The 19,768-nt window shown below is 45.2% G+C and overlaps 1 protein-coding gene across 3 annotated transcripts in view; it reads left to right on the forward strand.

The window, feature by feature from the left end:
- LOC139571488 (protein sidekick-2-like) overlaps window positions 1-19,768 on the forward strand; it is a 659,762-nt gene that overhangs the window by 538,984 nt on the left and 101,010 nt on the right. For 2 of the 3 annotated variants that reach the window (XM_071394415.1, XM_071394416.1), the window contains exon 1: window positions 7,814-7,919. In XM_071394415.1, the coding sequence (XP_071250516.1) occupies window positions 7,883-7,919 (37 nt within the window). In that variant the 5' untranslated portion in view covers window positions 7,814-7,882. Of the gene's footprint in view, window positions 1-6,678; window positions 6,791-7,107; window positions 7,299-7,813; window positions 7,920-19,768 lie in introns of those variants that run through there. The other variant, XM_071394417.1, reaches the window with a different exon arrangement.

A 19,768-nucleotide genomic window follows, 5' to 3' on the forward strand; every position in this document is an offset into this window, starting at 1 on the left:
CATTAAGGACTGGGGAGTTTTAGAGGATTAAAAATAAACTGAATGGAGCTAACACAGGAAAAATCCTAAATATTGACTGTGCTTTCCACCAGACACTGGGAGATTAAGTCACCTTTCAGCAGGACAATAACCTAAAACACAAGGTCAAATCTACACTGGAATTGCTTACCAAGAAGACTGTGAATGTTCCTGAGTGGCCAAGTTGTAGATTTGATTTAGATCTGCTTGAAAATCTATGGCAAGTTTTGAAAGTGGTTGACAAGCAATGGTTAACAACCAATGTGACGGAGCGTGAACATTTCGAAAAGAATAATAGTCAAATATTGTACAAACCAGCTGTGCAAAGCTCTTAGAGACTTACCCAGAAAGACTCACAGCTGTAATCACTGTCAGAGGTGATTCTTCACTCAGGGGTGTGAATGCTTATGTAAATGAGATACTTCTGTATTTCATTTTTAATAAATGTGCTACATTTTTAAAAAGCATGTTTTCACTTTTTTCATTGTGGTGTATTGTTTATAGATGGGTGAGAAAAGTAAATACATTTGATTAATTTTAAATTCAGGCTGTAACACAATAAAATGTGGAATAAGTCAAGGGGTATGAGTACTTTCTGAAGGCACTGTATGTAATGTATTACAGAAGTAGTATTGAATTGTGTTTGGTTGACAACCCAACAAAATATCGACATTTAAAGGGTATAGATATAATGCTTGGATAGTTTCATCTGAGCCACTGGCTTAATCCTATTCTTTAACATGTATTTGTGGGTTAGTCGTTAACTTGTCAGATATAGGCTATAGACAGTGCCTTGCAAAATTATTCAACTCCCTTTGATTTTTTTCCTATTTTGTTGCATTACAACCCGCAATTTAACCTTTCTGGTGCAGGCGTTCCGCTAGCTACCCACCTCAACAACATCCGGTGAAATTGCAGAGCGCCAAATTCAAAATACAGAAATAGTTATAATAAACATTCATAAAAATACAAGTGTTATACATCGGCTTAAAGATTAACTTCTTGTTAATCCAGCCGCTTTGTCAGATTTCCAAAAGGCTTTACGGCGAAAGCATATCATGCGATTATCTGAGGACAGCGCCTCGTTTACAAAAGCATACAAACATTTTACAACCAAGTAAAGGAATTACAAAAGCCAGAAATAGCGATAAAATGAATCACTTACCTTTGAAGATCTTCATATGGTTGCAGTCACAAGAGTCCCAGCTACACAATAAATGTTTGTTTTGTTCGATAAAGTCCCTCTTTATATCCCAAAAACTCAGTTTTGTTGGCGCGTTTTGTTCAGTAATCCACTGGCTCAAAGGCGGTCAAAACATGCAGACGAATACATCCTAATAGTACCGGTAGTTCATCGAAACATGTCAAACGATGTTTATAATTAATCCTCAGATTGTCAATTGTCTAAATAATCGATAATATTTCAACCGGACAATAGCGTATTCAATAGAAAGGACAAACAACGAAGGGTGCGCACTCGGTCATGCGCAAAACCAGCACTGCATGATTCTATATTCCACTGAGAGAAAGGTCTCATTCTTCTTAATCTTTCAGAAAACAAGCCTGAAACAATGTGTAAAGACTGTTGAGATCTAGTGGAAACCAAAGGAACTGCAATCTGAGTCTTAACCCAGTAGATACTCTATAGGCATTCAATTGAAAATACCCACATCAAAAAAATCCCACTTCCTGGATGGATTTTCCTCAGGTTTTCGCCTGCCATATCAGTTCTGTTATACTCACAGACAATATCTTAACAGTTTTGGAAACTTTAGAGTGTTTTCTATCCAAATATAATTATATGCATATCCTAGCTTCTGGGCCTGAGTAGCAGGTAGTTTACTTTGGGCACGCTTCTCATCCAGATGACGAAATACTGCCCCCAAGCAATAAGAAGTTAAATAAAGTCCACCTGTGTGCAATCTAAGTGTCACATGATCTGTCACATGATCTCAGTATATGTACACCTGTTCTGAAAGGCCCCAGAGTCTGCAACACCACAAAGCAAGGGGCACCATGAAGCAAGCGGCACCATGAAGACCAAGGAGCTCTCCAAACAGGTCAGGGACAAAATTGTGGAGAAGTACAGATCAAGGTTGTGTTATAAAAAAACATCCGGAACATTGACCATCGCACGGAGCACCATTAAATCCATTATTACATTTTTTTAAGAATATGGCACCATAACAAACCTGCCAAGAGAGGGCCACCCAGCAAAACTCACAGACCAGGCAAGGAGGGCATTAATCAGAGAGGCAACAAAGATACCAAAGATAACCCTTAAGGAGCTGCAAAGCTCCACAGCGGAGATTGGAGTATCTGTCCATAGGACAACTTTAAGCCGTACACTCCACAGACCTGGGCTTTAGGGAAGTGTGGCCAGAATAAAACCATTGCTTAAGAAATAAGCAAACGTGTTTGGTGTTCGCCAAAAGGCATGTGGGAGACTCCCCAAACATTTGGAAGAAGGTACACTGGTCAGATGAGACTAAAATTGAGCTGTTTAGCCATCAAGGAAAACGCTATGTCTGGCGCAAACTCAACACCTCTCATCACCCCGAGAACACCACCAGATTTTTTCTCGGTAGGGACTGGGGATACTGGTCAGAATTTAAGGAATGATGGATGGTGCTAAATATAGGGAAATTCTTGAGGGAATCCTGTTTCAGTCTTCCAGAGATTTGAGACTGGGACGGAGGTTCACCTTCCAGCAGGACAATGACCTGCTAAAGCAACAATCGAGTGGTTTAAGGGGAAACATCTAAATGTCTTGGAATAGCCTAGTCCAAGCCCAGACCTCAATCCAATTGAGGATATGTGGTATGACTTAAAGAATGCTGTACACCAGCGGAACCCATCCAACTTGAAGGAGCTGGAGCAGTTTTGCTTTGAAGAATGGGCAAAAATCCCAGTGGCTAGATGTGCCAAGCTTATAGATACAGTGGGGAGAACAAGTATTTGATACACTGCCGATTTTGCAGGTTTTCCTACTTACAAAGCATGTAGAGGTCTGTAATTTTTATCATAGGTACACTTCAACTATGAGAGACGGAATCTAAAACAAAAATCCAGAAAATCACATTGTATGATTTTTAAGTAATTAATTTGCATTTTATTGCATGACATAAGTATTTGATACATCAGAAAAGCAGAACTTAATATTTGGTACAGAAACCTTTGTTTGCAATTACAGAGATCATACGTTTCCTGTAGTTCTTGACTAGTTTTGCACACACTGCAGCAGGGATTTTGGCCCACTCCTCCCTACAGATCTTCTCCAGATCCTTCAGGTTTCGGGGCTGTCGCTGGGCAATACGGACTTTCAGCTCCCTCCAAAGATTTTCTATTGGGTTCAGGTCTGGAGACTGGCTAGGCCACTCCAGGACCTTGAGATGCTTCTTACGGAGCCACTCCTTAGTTGCCATGGCTGTGTGCTTCGTGTCGTTGTCATGCTGGAAGACCCAGCCACGACCCATCTTCAATGCTCTTACTGAGGGAAGGAGGTTGTTGGCCAAGATCTCGCGATACATGGCCCCATCCATCCTCCCCTCAATACGGTGCAGTCGTCCTGTCCCCTTTGCAGAAAAGCATCCCCAAAGAATGATGTTTCCACCTCCATGCTTCACGGTTGGGATGGTGTTCTTGGGGTTGTACTCATACTTCTTCTTCCTCCAAACACGGCGAGTGGAGTTAGACCAAAAAGCTCTATTTTTGTCTCATCAGACCACATGACCTTCTCCCATTCCTCCTCTGGATCATCCAGATGGTCATTGGCAAACTTCAGACAGGCCTGGACATGCACTGGCTTAAGCAGGGGGACCTTGCGTGCGCTGCAGGATTTTACTCCATGACGGCGTAGTGTGTTACTAATGGTTTTCTTTGAGACTGTGGTCCCAGCTCTCTTCAGGTCATTGACCAGGTCCTGCCGTGTAGTTCTGGGCTGATCCCTCACCTTCCTCATGATCATTGATGCCCCACGAGGTGAAATCTTGCATGGAGCCCCAGACCGAGGGTGATTGACCGTCATCTTGAACTTCTTCCATTTTTCTAATAATTGCGCCAACAGTTGTTTCCTTCTCACCAAGCTGCTTGCCTATTGTCCTGTAGCCCATCCCAGCCTTGTGCAGGTCTACAATTTTATCCCTTATCCCTGATGTCCTTACACAGCTCTCTGGTCTTGGCCATTGTGGAGAGGTTGGAATCTGTTTGATTGAGTGTGTGGACAGGTGTCTTTCATACAGGTAACGAGTTCAAACAGGTGCAGTTAATACAGGTAATGAGTGGAGAACAGGAGGGCTTCTTAAAGAAAAACTAACAGGTCTGTGAGAGCCGGAATTCTTACTGGTTGGTAGGTGATCAAATACTTATGTCATGCAATAAAATGCAAATTAATTATTTAAAAATCATACAATGTGATTTTCTGGATTTTTGTTTTAGATTCCGTCTCTCACAGTTGAAGTGTACCTATGATAAAAATTACAGACCTCTACATGCTTTGTAAGTAGGAAAACCTGCAAAATCGGCAGTGTATCAAATACTTGTTCTCCCCACTGTAAACCCCAAGAGACTTGCAGCTGTAATTGCTGCAAAAGGTGACTCTCCAACAAAAGTAACAGTCAGTATCTGGTGTGGCCACCAGCTTCATTAAGTGATTCAGTGCATCTCCTCCTCATGGACTGCACCAGATTTGCCAGTTCTCGCTGTGAGATGTTACCCCACTCTTCCACCAAGGCAAATGCAAGTTCCCGGACATTTCTGGGGGGAATGGCCCTAGCCCTCACCCTCCGATCCAACAGGTCCCAGACGTGCTCAATGGGATTGAGATCCGGGCTCTTCGCTGGCCATGGCAGAACACTGACATTCCTGTCTTGCCTGAAATCACACACAGAACGAGCAGTATGGCTGGTGACATTGTCATGCTGGAGGGTCATGCAGGGAGGAGCCTGCAGGAAGGGTACCACATGAGGGAGGAGGATGTGTTCCCTGTAACGCACAGCGTTGAGATTGCCTGCAATGACAACAAGCTCAGTCTGAAGATGTTGTGACACACCACCCCAGACCGTGACGGACCCTCCACCTCCAAATTGATCCCGCTCCAGAGTACAAGCCTCAGTGTAACACTCATTCCTTCGGCGATAAACGCGAATCCGACATTCACCCCCGTTGAGACAAAACCGCAACTCGTCAGTGAAGAGCACTTTTTGCGAGTCCTGTCATGTTCGCCGACGGTGGGTTTGTGCCCATAGGCGACGCTGTTGCTGGTGATATCTGGTGAGGACCTGCCTTACAACAGGCCAACAAGCCCTCAGTACAGCCTCTTTCAGCTATTGCAGACTGTCTGAGCACCGATGGAGGGATTGTGCGTTCCTGGTGTAACTCGGGCAGTTGTTGTTGCCATCCTGTACCTGTCTCGCAGGTGTGATGTTCGGATGTACCGATCCTGTGCAGGTGTTGTTACACGTGGTCTGTCATTGCGAGGACGATCAGCTGTCCGCCCTGTCTCCCTGTAGCGCTGTCTTAGGCGTCTCACAGTACGGACATTGCAATTTATTGCCCTGGTCACATCTGCAGTCCTCATGCCTCCTTGCAGCATGCCTAAGGCACATTCACGCAGATGATCAGGGACCCTGGGCATCTTTCTTTTGGTGTCTTTCATAGTCAGTAGAAAGGCCTCTTTAGTGTTCCAAGTTTTCATAACTGTGACCTTAATTGCCTATAGTCTATAAGCTGTTAGTGTCTTAATGACCGTTCCACAGGTGCATGTTCATTAATTGTTTATGGTTCATTGAACACGCATGGGAAACAGTGTTTAAACCCTTTACTAGGAAGATCTGTGAAGTTATTTGGATTTTTACGAATTATCTTTGAAAAACTAAATCCTGAAAAGGGGACGTTTAATTGTTTTTTCCCCTCATCAGTCTACACATAATACACCATAATGACAAAGCAAAACCAGGTTTTAGGAAATGTTTTTAGAAATGTAAATTTATCAAAACTTTTAACCTGTATTATGACATTTACATAAGTATTCAGACCTTTGCCAGTGATAAGAGCCTCAAGTCTTCTTGGGTATGACGCTCCATGCTTGCCCTACCTGTATTTGGGGAGTTTCTCCCCTTCTTTTCTGCAGATCCTCTCACGCTCTGTCATGTTGGATGGGGAGCGTTGCTGCAAAGCTATTTTCAGGTCTCTTCAGAGATGTTTGATCGGGTTCAAGTCCTTGCTCTAGCTGTGCCACTCAAGGACATTCAGATAATTGTACCAAAACACACTCCAAAGTCTTGGCGGTTCCAAACGTCTTCCATTTAATAATTCTGGAGGCCACTGTATTCTTGGGGACCTGTTTCAATACATTTGCAAAAATATCTAAAAAAGAGTTTTCACTTTCTCATTATAGGTTACTGTATATACTGTATGTTAATGGGTCTTTATTTATTTTTAATCTATTTTAGATTAAGACTGACATGTAATGGACAACACTGCTCTGGCCTGAAAATGAGCCTGGGCTATATAATCAGTCAGAGCAGACCATCCGTAGGGTACTCAATATGGACTACATACCTTAAAGATTGTATCATATCTATTGCATGTAGTACACTGATCACTGTTTGATTCTGATGTGGTCATATATATACTGTATATCTCCCTCTCTCTCTCTAGATGTTGGTGGGCCTGCAGACCCCATCGCCCCCACCATAATCATCCCCCCAACAAACACCAGTGTAGTGTCAGGCACGTCTGAAGTCACCATGGAGTGTGTCGCAAACGCAAGGTAACCCCCCCACCACCCCGGAGGCCCACTGTGACAACATACTCTAGCTGTCACTCCCTAGTCTCTACTCTGTCATTATTTATGGTGTTCCTGACAGACTGATCCTCTGTTGTCTTCCTGCCAGACTGATTGGTTTTGATGGATAATTTTGAGACAAAAACAATTTTTTATACGAATGTGTAATCAGTTATTAATGAGTCAAATACTAATCTGTCTGTATTTGGCTGATGCAATGCACAAATATATTTGGTAAATAGATTTCTGTTTTTTCAAAATCATGAGTGTCTCTCTCTCTGTCTCTCTCTCTTCCATCCCAGACCGCTGATCAAACTCAGCATCACATGGAGGAAGAACAGGGTTCTGGTCACCAGTGGTCTGAGTGACTTCAACCGCAGACTGACCATTATCGGCCCTGTGGTCAGTGACTCAGGGTTGTATGAGTGTGAGGTGGTCCTCCGCAGCAGCAGTGTGCCTTCTGTCAACGCTGGGGCCTACCTACATGTTCAAGGTATGAATATATATGGGGCCTAGGCCAACTTACATGTACAAAGTATGACTCTGGGGTCTTGGCCAACCTACATGTACAATGTAGGAATATGTATGGGGCCTAGGCCAACCTTCATGTACAAAGTATGACTCTGGGGCCTATCGGGGGCCTATTTACATGTACAGGGTATGACTCTGGGGCCTATCAAGGGGCTATTTACATGTACAGGGTATGACTCTGGGGCCTATCAGGGGCCTATTTACATGTACAGGGTATGACTCTGGGGCCTATCAGGGGCCTATTTACATGCACGTGGTAAGCATGGCAAAATATTAAATAGTTTTGTTTGGTTTGTTTGATTTGTGTTCATGATTTTACATTCCATACAGATTCTGAAGGCCAAATCTTATCTTGAGAAACAGGGGTGTTGTAATTCAAGGTTTTGGGTAAATCATGCAATGTCCAGGAGATTTGTGTAAGACGTTAAATACTCCTCAAGGTTTTTATTTGCTTCAGCTGTCTGACAATTACCTCACCATATCTCTCGCTCTCCTTCAGAGCCTCCCCAGTTTGTGAAGGAACCAGAGAAACACATCACTGCTGAGATGGAGAAAATTGTGGATATCCCCTGTCAGGCACGAGGTGAGACACATACACATATACAGTACCAATCAAAAGTTTGGACACACCTACTCATTCCAAGGTTTTTCTTAATTTTACTATTTTCTACATTGTAGAATAATAGTGAAGACATCAACACTATGAACAAATCAAATCAAATCTATTATAAAGCCCTTCTTACATCACCTGATATCTCAAAGTGCTGTACAGAAACCCAGCCTAAAACCCCAAACAGCAAGCAATGCAGGTGTAGAAGCACGGTGGCTAGGAAAAAACCCCTAGAAAGGCCAGAACCTAGGAAGAAACCTAGAGAGGAACCAGGCTATGAAGGGTGGCCAGTCCTCTTCTGGCTGTGCCGGGTGGAGATTATAACAGAACATGGCCAAGATGTTCAAATGTTCATAATGACCAGCAGGGTCAAATAATAATAATCACAGTGGGTGTCGAGGGTGCAACAGGTCAGCACCTCAGGAGTAAATGTCAGTTGGCTTTTCATAGCCGATCATTCAGAGTATCTCTACCACTCCTGCTGTCTCTAGAGAGTTGAAAACAACAGGTCTGGGAAAGGTAGCACGTCTGGTGAACAGGTCAAGGTTCCATAGCCGTAGGCAGAACAGTTGAAACTGGAGCAGCAACACGGCCAGGTGGACTGGGGACAGCCTTAAGTCATCAGGCCAGGTTGTCCTGAGGCATGGTCCTAGGGCTCAGTTCCTCCGAGAGAGAGAGAGAGAAAGAAAGAAAGAAAGAAAGAAAGAAAAAAAGAAGAAGAAAAAAAGAAAGAAAGAAAGAAAGAGAGAGAGAGTGAAAGAGAGAGAGAATTAGGATAGCACACTTAAATTCACACAGGACACCGGATAAGACAGAAGAGATACTCCAGATATAACAGACTGACCCTAGCCCCTCGACACATTAACTACTGCAGCATAAATACTGGAGGCTAAGACAAGAGGGGTCGGGAGACACTGTGGCCCCATCCGACAATACCCCCGGAAGAGGGCCAAACAAGCAGGATATAACCCCACCCACTTTGCCAAAGCACAGCCCCCACACCACTAGAGGGATATCTTCAACCACCAACTTACCATTCTGAGACAAGGCCGAGTATAGCCCACAAAGGTCTCTGCCACGGCACAACCCAAGGCGGGGCGCCAACCCAGACAGGAAGATCACGTCAGTGACTCAACCCACTCAAGTGACGCACCCCTCCTAGGGACGGCATGGAAGAGCACCAGTAAGCCAGTGACTCAGCCTCTGTAATAGGGTTAGAGGCAGAGTATCCCAGAGGAGAGAGTGGAACCGGCCAGGCAGAGACAGCAAGGGCAGTTCGTTGCTCCAGTGCCTTTCTGTTCACCTTCACACTCCTGGGCCAGACTACACTCAATCATTTGACCTACTGAAGAGATGAGTCTTCAATAAAGACTTAAAGGTTGAGACTGAGCCTGTCTGTCACATGGGTAGGCAGACCATTCCATAAAAATGGAGCTCTATAGGAGAAAGCCCTGCCTCCAGCTGTTTGCTTAGAAATTCTAGGGACAATTAAGAGGCCTGCGTCTTGTGACCGTAGCGTACGTGTAGGTATGTAAGGCAGGACCAAATCGGAAAGATGGGTAGGAGCAAGCCCATGTAAGGCTTTGTAGGTTAGCAGTAAAACCTTGAAATCAGCCCTTGCTGGAGTCATATGATCACATTTTTTGGTTCTAGTCAAGATTCTAGCAGCCATGTTTAGCACTAACTGAAGTTTATTTTGTGCTTTATCTGGGTAGCCGGAAAGTAGAGCATTGCAGTAGTCTACCCTAGAAGTGACAAAAGCATGGATTCATTTTTAAGCATAATTTTTTGACAAAGATTTCAGATTTTTGCAATGTTATGTAGATGGAAAAAAGATGTCCTTGAAGCAGTCTTGATATGTTCGTCAAAAGAGAGATCAGGGTCCAGAGTAACGCTGAGGTCCTTCACAGTTTTATTTGAGACGACTGTACAACCATCAAGATTCATTGTCAGATTTAACAGAATATCTCATCTCTGTTTTGTCCGTGTTTAAAAGTAGAACATTTGCAGCCATCCACTTCCTTATGTCTGAAACACAGGCTTCCAGTGAGGGCAATTTTGGGGCTTCACCATGTTTTATCGAAATGTACAGCTGTGTGTCAACCGCATAGCAGTGAAAGTTAACATTATGTTTCCGAATGACATCACCAAGATGTAAAATATATATTGAAAACAATAGTGGTCCTGAAACGAAACCTTGAGGAACACCGAAATGTACAGTTGATTTGTCAGAGGACAAACCATCCACAGAGAAAAACGGATATCTTTCCGACAGATAAGATCTAAACCAGGCCAGAAATTGTCCGTGTAGACCAATTTGGGTTTCCAATCTCTCCAAAAGAATGTGGCGATCAACGGTATCAAAAGCAGCACTAAGGTCTAGGAGCACGAGGACAGATGCAGAGCCTCGGTCTGACGCCATTAAAAGGTAATTTACCACCTTTACAAGTGCAGTCTCAGTGCTATGATGGGGTCTAAAACCAGACTGAAGCGTTTCGTATACATTGTTTGTCTTCAGGAAGGCAATGAGTTGCTGCGCGACAGCTTTTTCTAACATTTTGAGAGGAGATTCGATATAGGCCGTTAGTATTTTATATTTTCTGTGTCAAGGTTTGGCTTTTTCAAGAGAGACTTTATTACTGCCACTTTTAGTGAGTTTGGTACACATCCGGTGGATAGAGAGACGTTTATTAGGTTCAATATAGGAGGGCCAAGCACAGGAAGCAGCTCTTTCAGTAATTTAGTTGGAATAGGGTCCAGTATGCAGCTTGAAGGTTTAGAGGCCATGATTATTTTCATCATTGTGTCAAGAGATATAGTACTAAAACACATGAGTGTCTCCCTTGATCCTAGGTCTTGGAAGAGTTGTGCAGACTCAGGACAACTGAGCTTTGGAGGAATATATGCAGATTTAAAGAGGAGTCCGCAATTTGCTTTCTAATGATCATGATCTTTTCCTCAAAGAAGTTCATGAATTTATCACTGCTGAAGTGAAAGCCATCCTCTCTTGGGGAATGCTGCTTTTTAGTTAGCTTTGCGACAGTATCAACCTTTTGGGGGGGGATTGTTCTTATTTTCCTCAATTAAGTTGGAAAAATAGGACGATCGAGTAGCAGTGAGGGCTCTTCGATACTGCACAGTACTGTCTTTCCAAGCTAGTTGGGAGACTTCCAGTTTGGTGTGGCGCCATTTCTGTTCCAATTTTCTAGAAGCTTGCTTCAGAGCACGGATATTTTCTGTATACCAGGGAGCTAGTTTCCTATGACGAAGGTTTTTGGTTTTTAGGGGTGCGACTGCATCTAGGGTATTGCGCAAGGTTAAATTGAGTTCCTCAGTTAGGTGGTTAACTGATTTTTGTACTCTGACATCCTTGGGTAGGTGGAGGGAGTCTGGATGGGCATCTAGGAATCTTTGGGTTGTCCGAGAATTTATAGCACGACTTTTGATGATCCTTGGTTGGGGTCTGAGTAGATTAAAATGGTGGTCCGATAATCCAGGATTATGAAGAAAAACATTAAGATCAACAACATTTATTCCACGGGACAAAACTAGGTCCAGAGTATGACTGTGGCAGTGAGTAGGTCCGGAGACATGTTGGACAATACCCACTGAGTCGATGATGAATCCGAAAGCCTTTTAGAGTGGGTCTGTGGACTTTTCCATGTGAATATTAAAGTCACCAAAAATGTGAATATTATCTGCCATGACTACAACGTCCGATAGGAATTAAGGGAGCTCAATGAGGAACGCTGTATATGGCCCAGGAGGCCTGTAAACAGTAGCTATAAAAAGTGATTGAGTAGGCTGCATAGATCTCCAGCCACTTTAAAAATGGGAATTGATGGAAATTATGTAAAAATTTACCACTAGCCACTTTAAACAATGCCACTTAATATAATGTTTACATACCCTACATTACCCATCTCATATGTATATACTGTACTCTATATCATCTACTGCATCTTGCCATCTTTATGTAATACATGTACCACTAGCCACTTTAAACTATGCCACTTTATGTTTACATACCCTACAGTACTCATCTCATATGTATATACCGTACTCTATACCATCTACTGCATCTTGCCTATGCCGTTCTGTACCACCACTCATTCATATATCTTTATGTACATATTCTTTATCCCTTTACACTTGTGTGTGTATAAGGTAGTAGTTGTGGAATTGTTAGGTTAGATTACTTGTTGGTTATTACTGCATTGTCGGAACTAGAAGCACAAGCATTTCGCTACACTCGCATTAACATCTGCTAACCATGTGTATGTGACTAATAAAATTTGATTTGATTTGATTTGACTAGAAGCTCAAAAGACGAAAACCTTTTTAATTTGTAAATTGAAATTTGCTATCATAAATGTTAGCAACACCTCTGCCTTTGCGGGATGCGCAGGGGATATGGTCACTAGTGTACCCAGGAGGTGAGGCCTCATTTAACACAGTAAATGCATCAGGCTTAAGCCATGTTTCAGTCAGGCCAATCACATCAATATTATGATCAGTGATTAGTTCATTGACCATAACTGCCTTGGAAGTGATGGATCTAACATTAAGTCGTCCTATTTTGAGATGTGAAGTATCACAATCTCTTTCAATAATGGCAGGAATGGTGGAGGTCTTTATTCCAGTGAGATTGCTAAGGCGAACACCGCCATGTTTAGTTTTGCCCACCCTAGGTTGAGGCACAGACACAGTCTCAATGGGGATAACTGAGCTGACTGTGCTAGTGGCAGACTCCACTAAGCTGGCAGGCTGGCTAGCAGGCTGGCTAACAGCCTGCTGCCTGGCCTGCACCCTATCTCATTGTGGAGCTAGGGGAGTTAGAGCCCTGTCTATGTTCGTAGATAAGATGAGAGCAGCCCTCCAGCTAGGATGGAGTCCGTCACTCCTCAACAGGCCAGGCTTGGTCCTGTTTGTGGGTGAGTCCCAGAAAGAGTACCAATTATCTACAAATCCTATCTTTTGGAAGGGGCAGAAAACAGTTTTCAACCAACGATTGAGTTGTGAGACTCTGCTGTAGAGCTCATCACTCCCCCTAACTGGGAGGGGGCCAGAGACAATTACTCGATGCCTACACATCTTTCTAGCTGATTTACACCTGAAGCTATGTTGCGCTTGGTGACCTCTGACTGTTTCATCCTAACATCGTTGGTGCCGACGTGGATAACAATATCCTTATTTTCTCTACACTCGCCAGTTTTAGCTTTAGCCAGCACCATCTTCAGATTAGCCTTAACGTCGGTAGCCCTGCCCCGTGGTAAACAGTATATGATCGCTGGATGATTCGTTTTAAGTCTAATACTGCGGGTAATGGAGTCACCAATGACTAGGGTTTTCAATTTGTCAGAGCTAATGGTGGGAGGCTTCGTCATCTGAGACCCCGTAACGGGAGGAGTAGAGACCAGAGAAGGCTCGGCCTCTGACTCCGACTCGCTGCTTAATGGGGAGAAAAGTTTCTGTCAACTGAATGAGCAACACCGGTTGAGCATTCCTACAGCATTTCCCTCCAGAAGCTATGAGAAAGTTGTCCGGCTGCGGGGACTGTGCGAGAGGATTTATACTACTATCTGTACTTACTGGTGGCACAGACGCTGTTTCATCCTTTCCTACACTGAAATTACCCTTGCCTAACGATTGCGTCTGAAGCTGGGCTTGCAGCACAGCTATCCTCGCCATAAGGCGATCGTTCTCCTGTATATTATGAGTACAGCGACTGCAATTAGAAGGCATAATGTTAATGTTACTACTTAGCTTCGGCTGGTGGAGGTCCTGAAGAACCACGTCCAGATAAAGCGTCCAGAGTGAAAAAGTTGTATGAAAAAAAGTTGAGCGAGGGGAAAAAAAATATATATAAACGGTAATTAAAAAGTAAAAACCGTAAAGTTGTCAGGTAGCAAAGTAACGCACAGCAGCACGTAAACACGAAATGACGTGAAAAAAGTACAACTGACTGACATAATTTCTCATATGGAATCATGTAGTAACCAAAAAAGTGTTAAACAAATCAAAATATATTTTACATTTGAGATTCTTCAAGTTAGCCACCCTTTGCCTTGATGACAGTTTTCCACACTCTTGGCTTTATCTCAACCAGCTTCATGAGGTAGTCACCTGGAATGCATTTCAGTTAACCTCAACCAAGACCAGTCCCGATGCTTGTCTCAGAGCAGCACGAAACGGTGCTAAAGTAGTTGTAGGCTATTGCGGGGGTCCAACCTCCCTCCCACTTCCACCTCTACCCTTCCCAATGGCCTAGGTCGGTCATCTGTGCATGGCTCTGCGGCCCATCCCGTGCCTTGAACCTCATGTGCTTTCAGTGGATACAGCTGGAGAACTGCAAGGCAAGCCCGTTGTGCACACAGGTATTGAACCAGCTGTATTAACACAACTTGCACACAACAGGCTACAGTACTACAGTAAGAGCAAAATAATCCTAACAAAATAAAATAATAAAAACCTTAATGTAACAACAGTTTTTTAGTAAGTAATACTGAAGTCGTGCACAATTATCAGTTTCTATATAGGTTTATGTTGCCCATTCATTGTCAATTAGAGACACAGTAGAACTCAAAAGCATAATCAGTGCTCTAACTCCCCCTTGTGCTGGTATGGAGAAATGAAGTGGTGACACAGGGTACCGTACTAAACCACAAATTACCTCTAAGTCCTGCAGCATAATCAAATAAGTTTTAGTGGAGCAACCAATGTAGGCTAATGTGATTAGCATGAGGTTGTAAGTAACAAGAACATTTCCCAGGACATAGACATATCTGATGTGGAAAGAAAGCTTAAATTCTTGTTAATTGAACAGCACTGTCCAATTTACAGTAGCTATTACAGTAAACTAATACCATGCTATCGTTTGAGGAGACTGCACAGTTATTAACTTGAAAATGTATTAATAAACCAATTAGGCACATTTGGGCAGTCTTGATAAAAAAAAATTGACATAAATGCAGTAGTTCATTGAACAAGTCTAAAACTTTGCACATACACTGCTACCATCTAGTGGCCAAAATCGAAGTTGCACCTAACCTGAAATAGTACATTGTGACGTTTCTCTTGCATTTCAAATCAAGTTTATTTTATATAGCCCTTTGTACATCAGCTAATATCTCGAAGTGCTGTACAGAAACCCATCCTAAAACCCCAAACAGCAAGCAATGCAGGTGTAGAAGCACGGTGGCTGGGAAAAACTCCCTAGAAAGGCCAAAACCTAGGAAGAAACCTAGAGAGGAACCAGGCTATGAGGGGTGGCCAGTCCTCTTCTGGCTGTGCCGGGTGGAGATTATAACAGAACATGGCCAAGATGTTCAAAATGTTCATAAATTACCAGCATGGTCAAATAATAATCAGGAATAAATGTCAGTTGGCTTTTCATAGCCGATCATTAAGAGTTGAAAACAGCAGGTCTGGGACAGGTAGCACGTCCGGTGGACAGGTTAGGGTTCCATAACCGCAGGCAGAACAGTTGAAACTGGAACAGCAGCAAGGCCAGGTGGACTGGGGACAGCAAGGAGTCATCATGCCCGGTAGTCCTGACGCATGGTCCTAGGGCTCAGGTCCTCCGAGAGAGAGAAAGAAAGAGAGAAGGAGAGAATTAGAGAGAGCATACTTAAATTCACACAGGACAAGACAGGAGAAGTACTCCAGATATAACCAACTGACCCTAGCCCCCCGACACATAAACTACTGCAGCATAAATACTGGAGGCTGAGACAGGAGGGGTCAGGAGACACTGTGGCCCCATCCGACAATACCCCCGGACAGGGCCAAACAGGCAGGATATAACCCCACCCACTTTGCCAAAGCACAGCCCCCACACCACTAGAGGGATATCTTCAACCACCAACTTACCATCCTGAGACAAGGCCGAGTATAGCCCACAAAGGTAGAATTCGATTTTTGGATATAAATATGCACTTTATCGAACAAAACATACATGTATTGTGTAACATGAAGTCCTATGAGTGTCATCTGATGAAGATCATCAAAGGTTAGTGATTCATTTTATCTCTATTTGTACTTTTTCTGACTCCTCTCTTTGGCGGGAAAAATGGCTGGGTTTTTATGTGACTTGGTGGTGACCTAACATAATCGTTTGTGGAGCTTTCGCTGTAAAGCATTTTTGAAATCGGACACTGTGTAACGTCCTGACCAGAGTTCTTATGTGTTTTGCTTGTTTAGTGTTGATCGGGGCGTGAGCTGGGTGGGAATTCTATGTTGTGTGTCTAGTTCGTCTGTTTCTGTGTCCAGCCTAATATGGTTCTCAATCAGAGACAGCTGTGAATTGTTGTCCCTGATTGAGAATCATATATAGGTGGCTTGTTTTGTGTTGGGGATTGGTCGGTGTTTGTTACCTGTCTCTGTGTTTGTGTTCTGCACCAGATAGGTCTGTATCGGTTTTCACGGTTTGTTGTTTTGTTTGTTGTTTGTAGTGTTCACTTGTCGTCAAATTAAACATGTTGAACACTAACCGCGCTGCACTTTGGTCCTCTCCTTCACCCCTGGAAGAAAACCGTTACAGAACCACCCACCAAACCTGGACCAAGCAGCGTGGCAACAGGCAACGGCGGCAGCAGCAGCAGCAGCGGGAGCTAGCAAGGCAGAGTGGCTGGAAGCCCGAGAGGCTCCCCCAAAAATTTCGTGGGGGGGGGGGCACACGGGGTAAATGGCTGGATCAAGTGGGAGATTTGAGCCAGTTCCCCGTGCTTACCAGAAGGAGCAGTGGGCTAAATTGAGGTACGAGTCGGAGAATGTGGAGGAGTTATTGGACAGATTGGAGGAAAGTGAAAGGATGGGAGATTATGAGACATTTGATGAGTTGTTGGTGATATTGGGGGAGAGTGAAGAGAGAGAGATGTTGGTTTGGCGTAGCATACACGGTACTCGCCCTGAGGTGTGTGATTACCGTGGAGAGCGGGAGTACGGGCAGACACCGTGTTATGCGGAAGAACGCACGGTGTCTCCTGTACGTGTGCATAGCCCGGTGCGGGTTATTCCACCTCCCCGCACTGGGCGGGCTAGATTGAGCATTGAGCCAAGTGCCATGAAGCCGGCTCTACATATCTGGCCTCCAGTACGTCTCCTCGGGCCGGTGTACATGGCACCAGCCTTACGCATGGTGTCCCCGGTTCGCCTACACAGCCCAGTGCGGGTTATTCCAACTCCCCGCACTGGACGGGCTATGGGGAGCATTCAACCAGGTAAGGTTGGGCAGGCTCAGTGCTCAAGGGAGCCAGTACGCCTTCACGGTCCGGTATTTCCGGCGCCACCTCCCCGCCCCAGCCCAGTACCACCAGTGCCTACACCACGCACCAGGCTTCCAGTGCATCTCCAGAGCCCTGTTCCTCCTCCACGCACTCTCCCTGTGGTGCGTGTCTCCAGCCCAGTGCCTCCAGTTCCGGCACCACGCACCAAGCCTCCTGTGCGTCTCCAGAGCCCTGTACGCACTGTTCCTTCTCCCCGCACTCGCTCTGAGGTGCGTGCCCTCAGCCCGGTACCTCCAGTTCCGGTACCACGCACCAGGCCTATAGTGCGCCTCGAGAGTCCAGTGTGCCCTGTTCCTGCTCCCCGCACTCGCCCTGAGGTGCGTGCCCTCAGCCCGGTAGCTCCAGTTCCGGCACCACGCATCAGGCCTATAGTGCGTCTCAGCCGGCCAGAGTCTGCCGTCTGCCCAGCGGTCCCTGAACTGCCCGTCTGCCCAGCGGCGCCTGAACTGCCCGTCTGCCCAGCGGCGCCTGAACTGTCCGTCTGCCCAACGCCGTCAGAGCTGGCCGTCTGCCAAGCGTCATCGGAGCCATCCGTCTCCCCAGCGCCATCTGAGCCATCCGTCTCCCCAGCGCCATCTGAGCCATCCGTCTCCCCAGCGCCGTCTGAGCCATCCGTCTGTCCCGAGCCGTTAGAGCCGCCCGTCTGTCCCGAGCCGTCAGAGCCGTTCGTCAGTCAGGAGCCGCTAGAGCCATTCGTCAGTCAGGATCTGCCAGGGCCGCCAACCAGACAGGATCTGCCAGAGCCGCCAACCAGACAGGATCTGCCAGAGCCGCCAACCAGACAGGATCTGCCGGAGCCGTCAGTCAGCCATGAGCGTCCAGAGCCGTCAGACAGTCATGAGCTGCCCTACAGTCATGAGCTGCCCTACAGTCATGAGCTGCCCTACAGTCATGAGCTGCCCTACAGTCATGAGCTGCCACTCAGTCATGAGCTGCCACTCAGTCCGGAGCTGCCACTCAGTCCGGAGCTGCCACTCAGTCCGGAGCTGCCACTCAGTCCGGAGCTGCCACTCAGTCCGGAGCTGCCATTAGTCCGGAGTTGCCCCTCTGTCCTGAGCTACCTCTCTGTCCTGAGCTACCTCTCTGTCCTGAGCTACCTCTCTGTCCTGAGCTACCTCTCTGTCCTGAGCTACCTCCAAAGTCATGTGGGGGCCTTGGGGAGGATTCTTAGGCCAAGGTCGTGGGCGAGGGTCGCCACTCAAAGGACGCTAAGGAGGGGGACAAAGACAGTGGTGGAGTGGTGTCCTCGTCCACCGCCGGAGCCGCCACCGCGGACAGATGCCCACCCAGACCCTCCTCTTGAGTTGTAGGGGTGCGTTCGGAGTCCGCACCTCAGGAGGGGGGTACTGTAACGTCCTGACCAGAGTTCTTATGTGTTTTGCTTGTTTAGTGTTGGTCAGGGCGTGAGCTGGGTGGGAATTCTATGTTGTGTGTCTAGTTCGTCTGTTTCTGTGTCCAGCCTAATATGGTTCTCAATCAGAGACAGCTGTGAATCGTTGTCCCTGATTGAGAATCATATATAGGTGGCTTGTTTTGTGTTGGGGATTGGTGGGTGTTTGTTACCTGTCTCTGTGTTTGTGTTCTGCACCAGATAGGTCTGTATCGGTTTTCACGGTTTGTTGTTTTGTTTGTTGTTTGTAGTGTTCACTTGTCGTCAAATTAAACATGTTGAACACTAACCGCGCTGCACTTTGGTCCTCTCCTTCACCCCTGGAAGAAAACTGTTACACACTGTGGCTGTGACTTGGTAGTGACCTAACATAATCGTTTGTGGAGCTTTCTGTCAGGACCCGGTGAGAGAAACAGTCACTAATAGTCGGCAGAACCCAGAAGATGAGGCAGACTCAGCAGTACTAGAGATGGTGGTTTAATAAAAGGACAAGATATTCAGGCAAAGAATATAAATCCACCACGTCCAAAAATAAAGCCAAGAGGCACAAAATGGATATCCTCCAAAATACAAAGAAACTCCACAAAGTGGTAAAAACAGCAGGGAAAAACAAACCTCAAAAGACTACTCAAAAATACACAAGCACTAAACCAGAGAACCTCTGGAAAATCCAATAAGATAAATAAATGTTCACAACAAGGCTGGGGCTGGGTGCTAACATACAAACACTGAGCAAAGAACTGAGGAACACACAGGGTTTAAATACTAACAAGGGAACGACACACAGGTGCAAACAATAATTAGAGCAAGGAAAAAACAAAAGGTACAAAAAAGGTGCAATGGGGACATCTAGTGACCAAAACCTGAACAGTCCTGGCCAAAACCTGACACTTTCGCTGTAAAGCATTTTTGAAATCAGACACTGTTTCTGGATAAACGGGAATGTTATCTTTGAAATGGTGTCTAATACTTGTATGTTTGAGAAATTTGATTTATGAGAATTCTGTTGATTTGTATTTGGCGCCCTGCAATTTCATTGGACAGGTTAATTTGGGAAATGTATTTCCTTCTTCATGCGTTTGAGCCAATCAGTTGTGTTGTGACAAGGTAGGAGTGGTATACAGAAGATAGCCCTATTTGGTAAA

This window comes from Salvelinus alpinus, chromosome 3 (genome assembly GCF_045679555.1).
Source record: "Salvelinus alpinus chromosome 3, SLU_Salpinus.1, whole genome shotgun sequence".
NCBI classification, from domain to species: domain Eukaryota; kingdom Metazoa; phylum Chordata; class Actinopteri; order Salmoniformes; family Salmonidae; genus Salvelinus; species Salvelinus alpinus.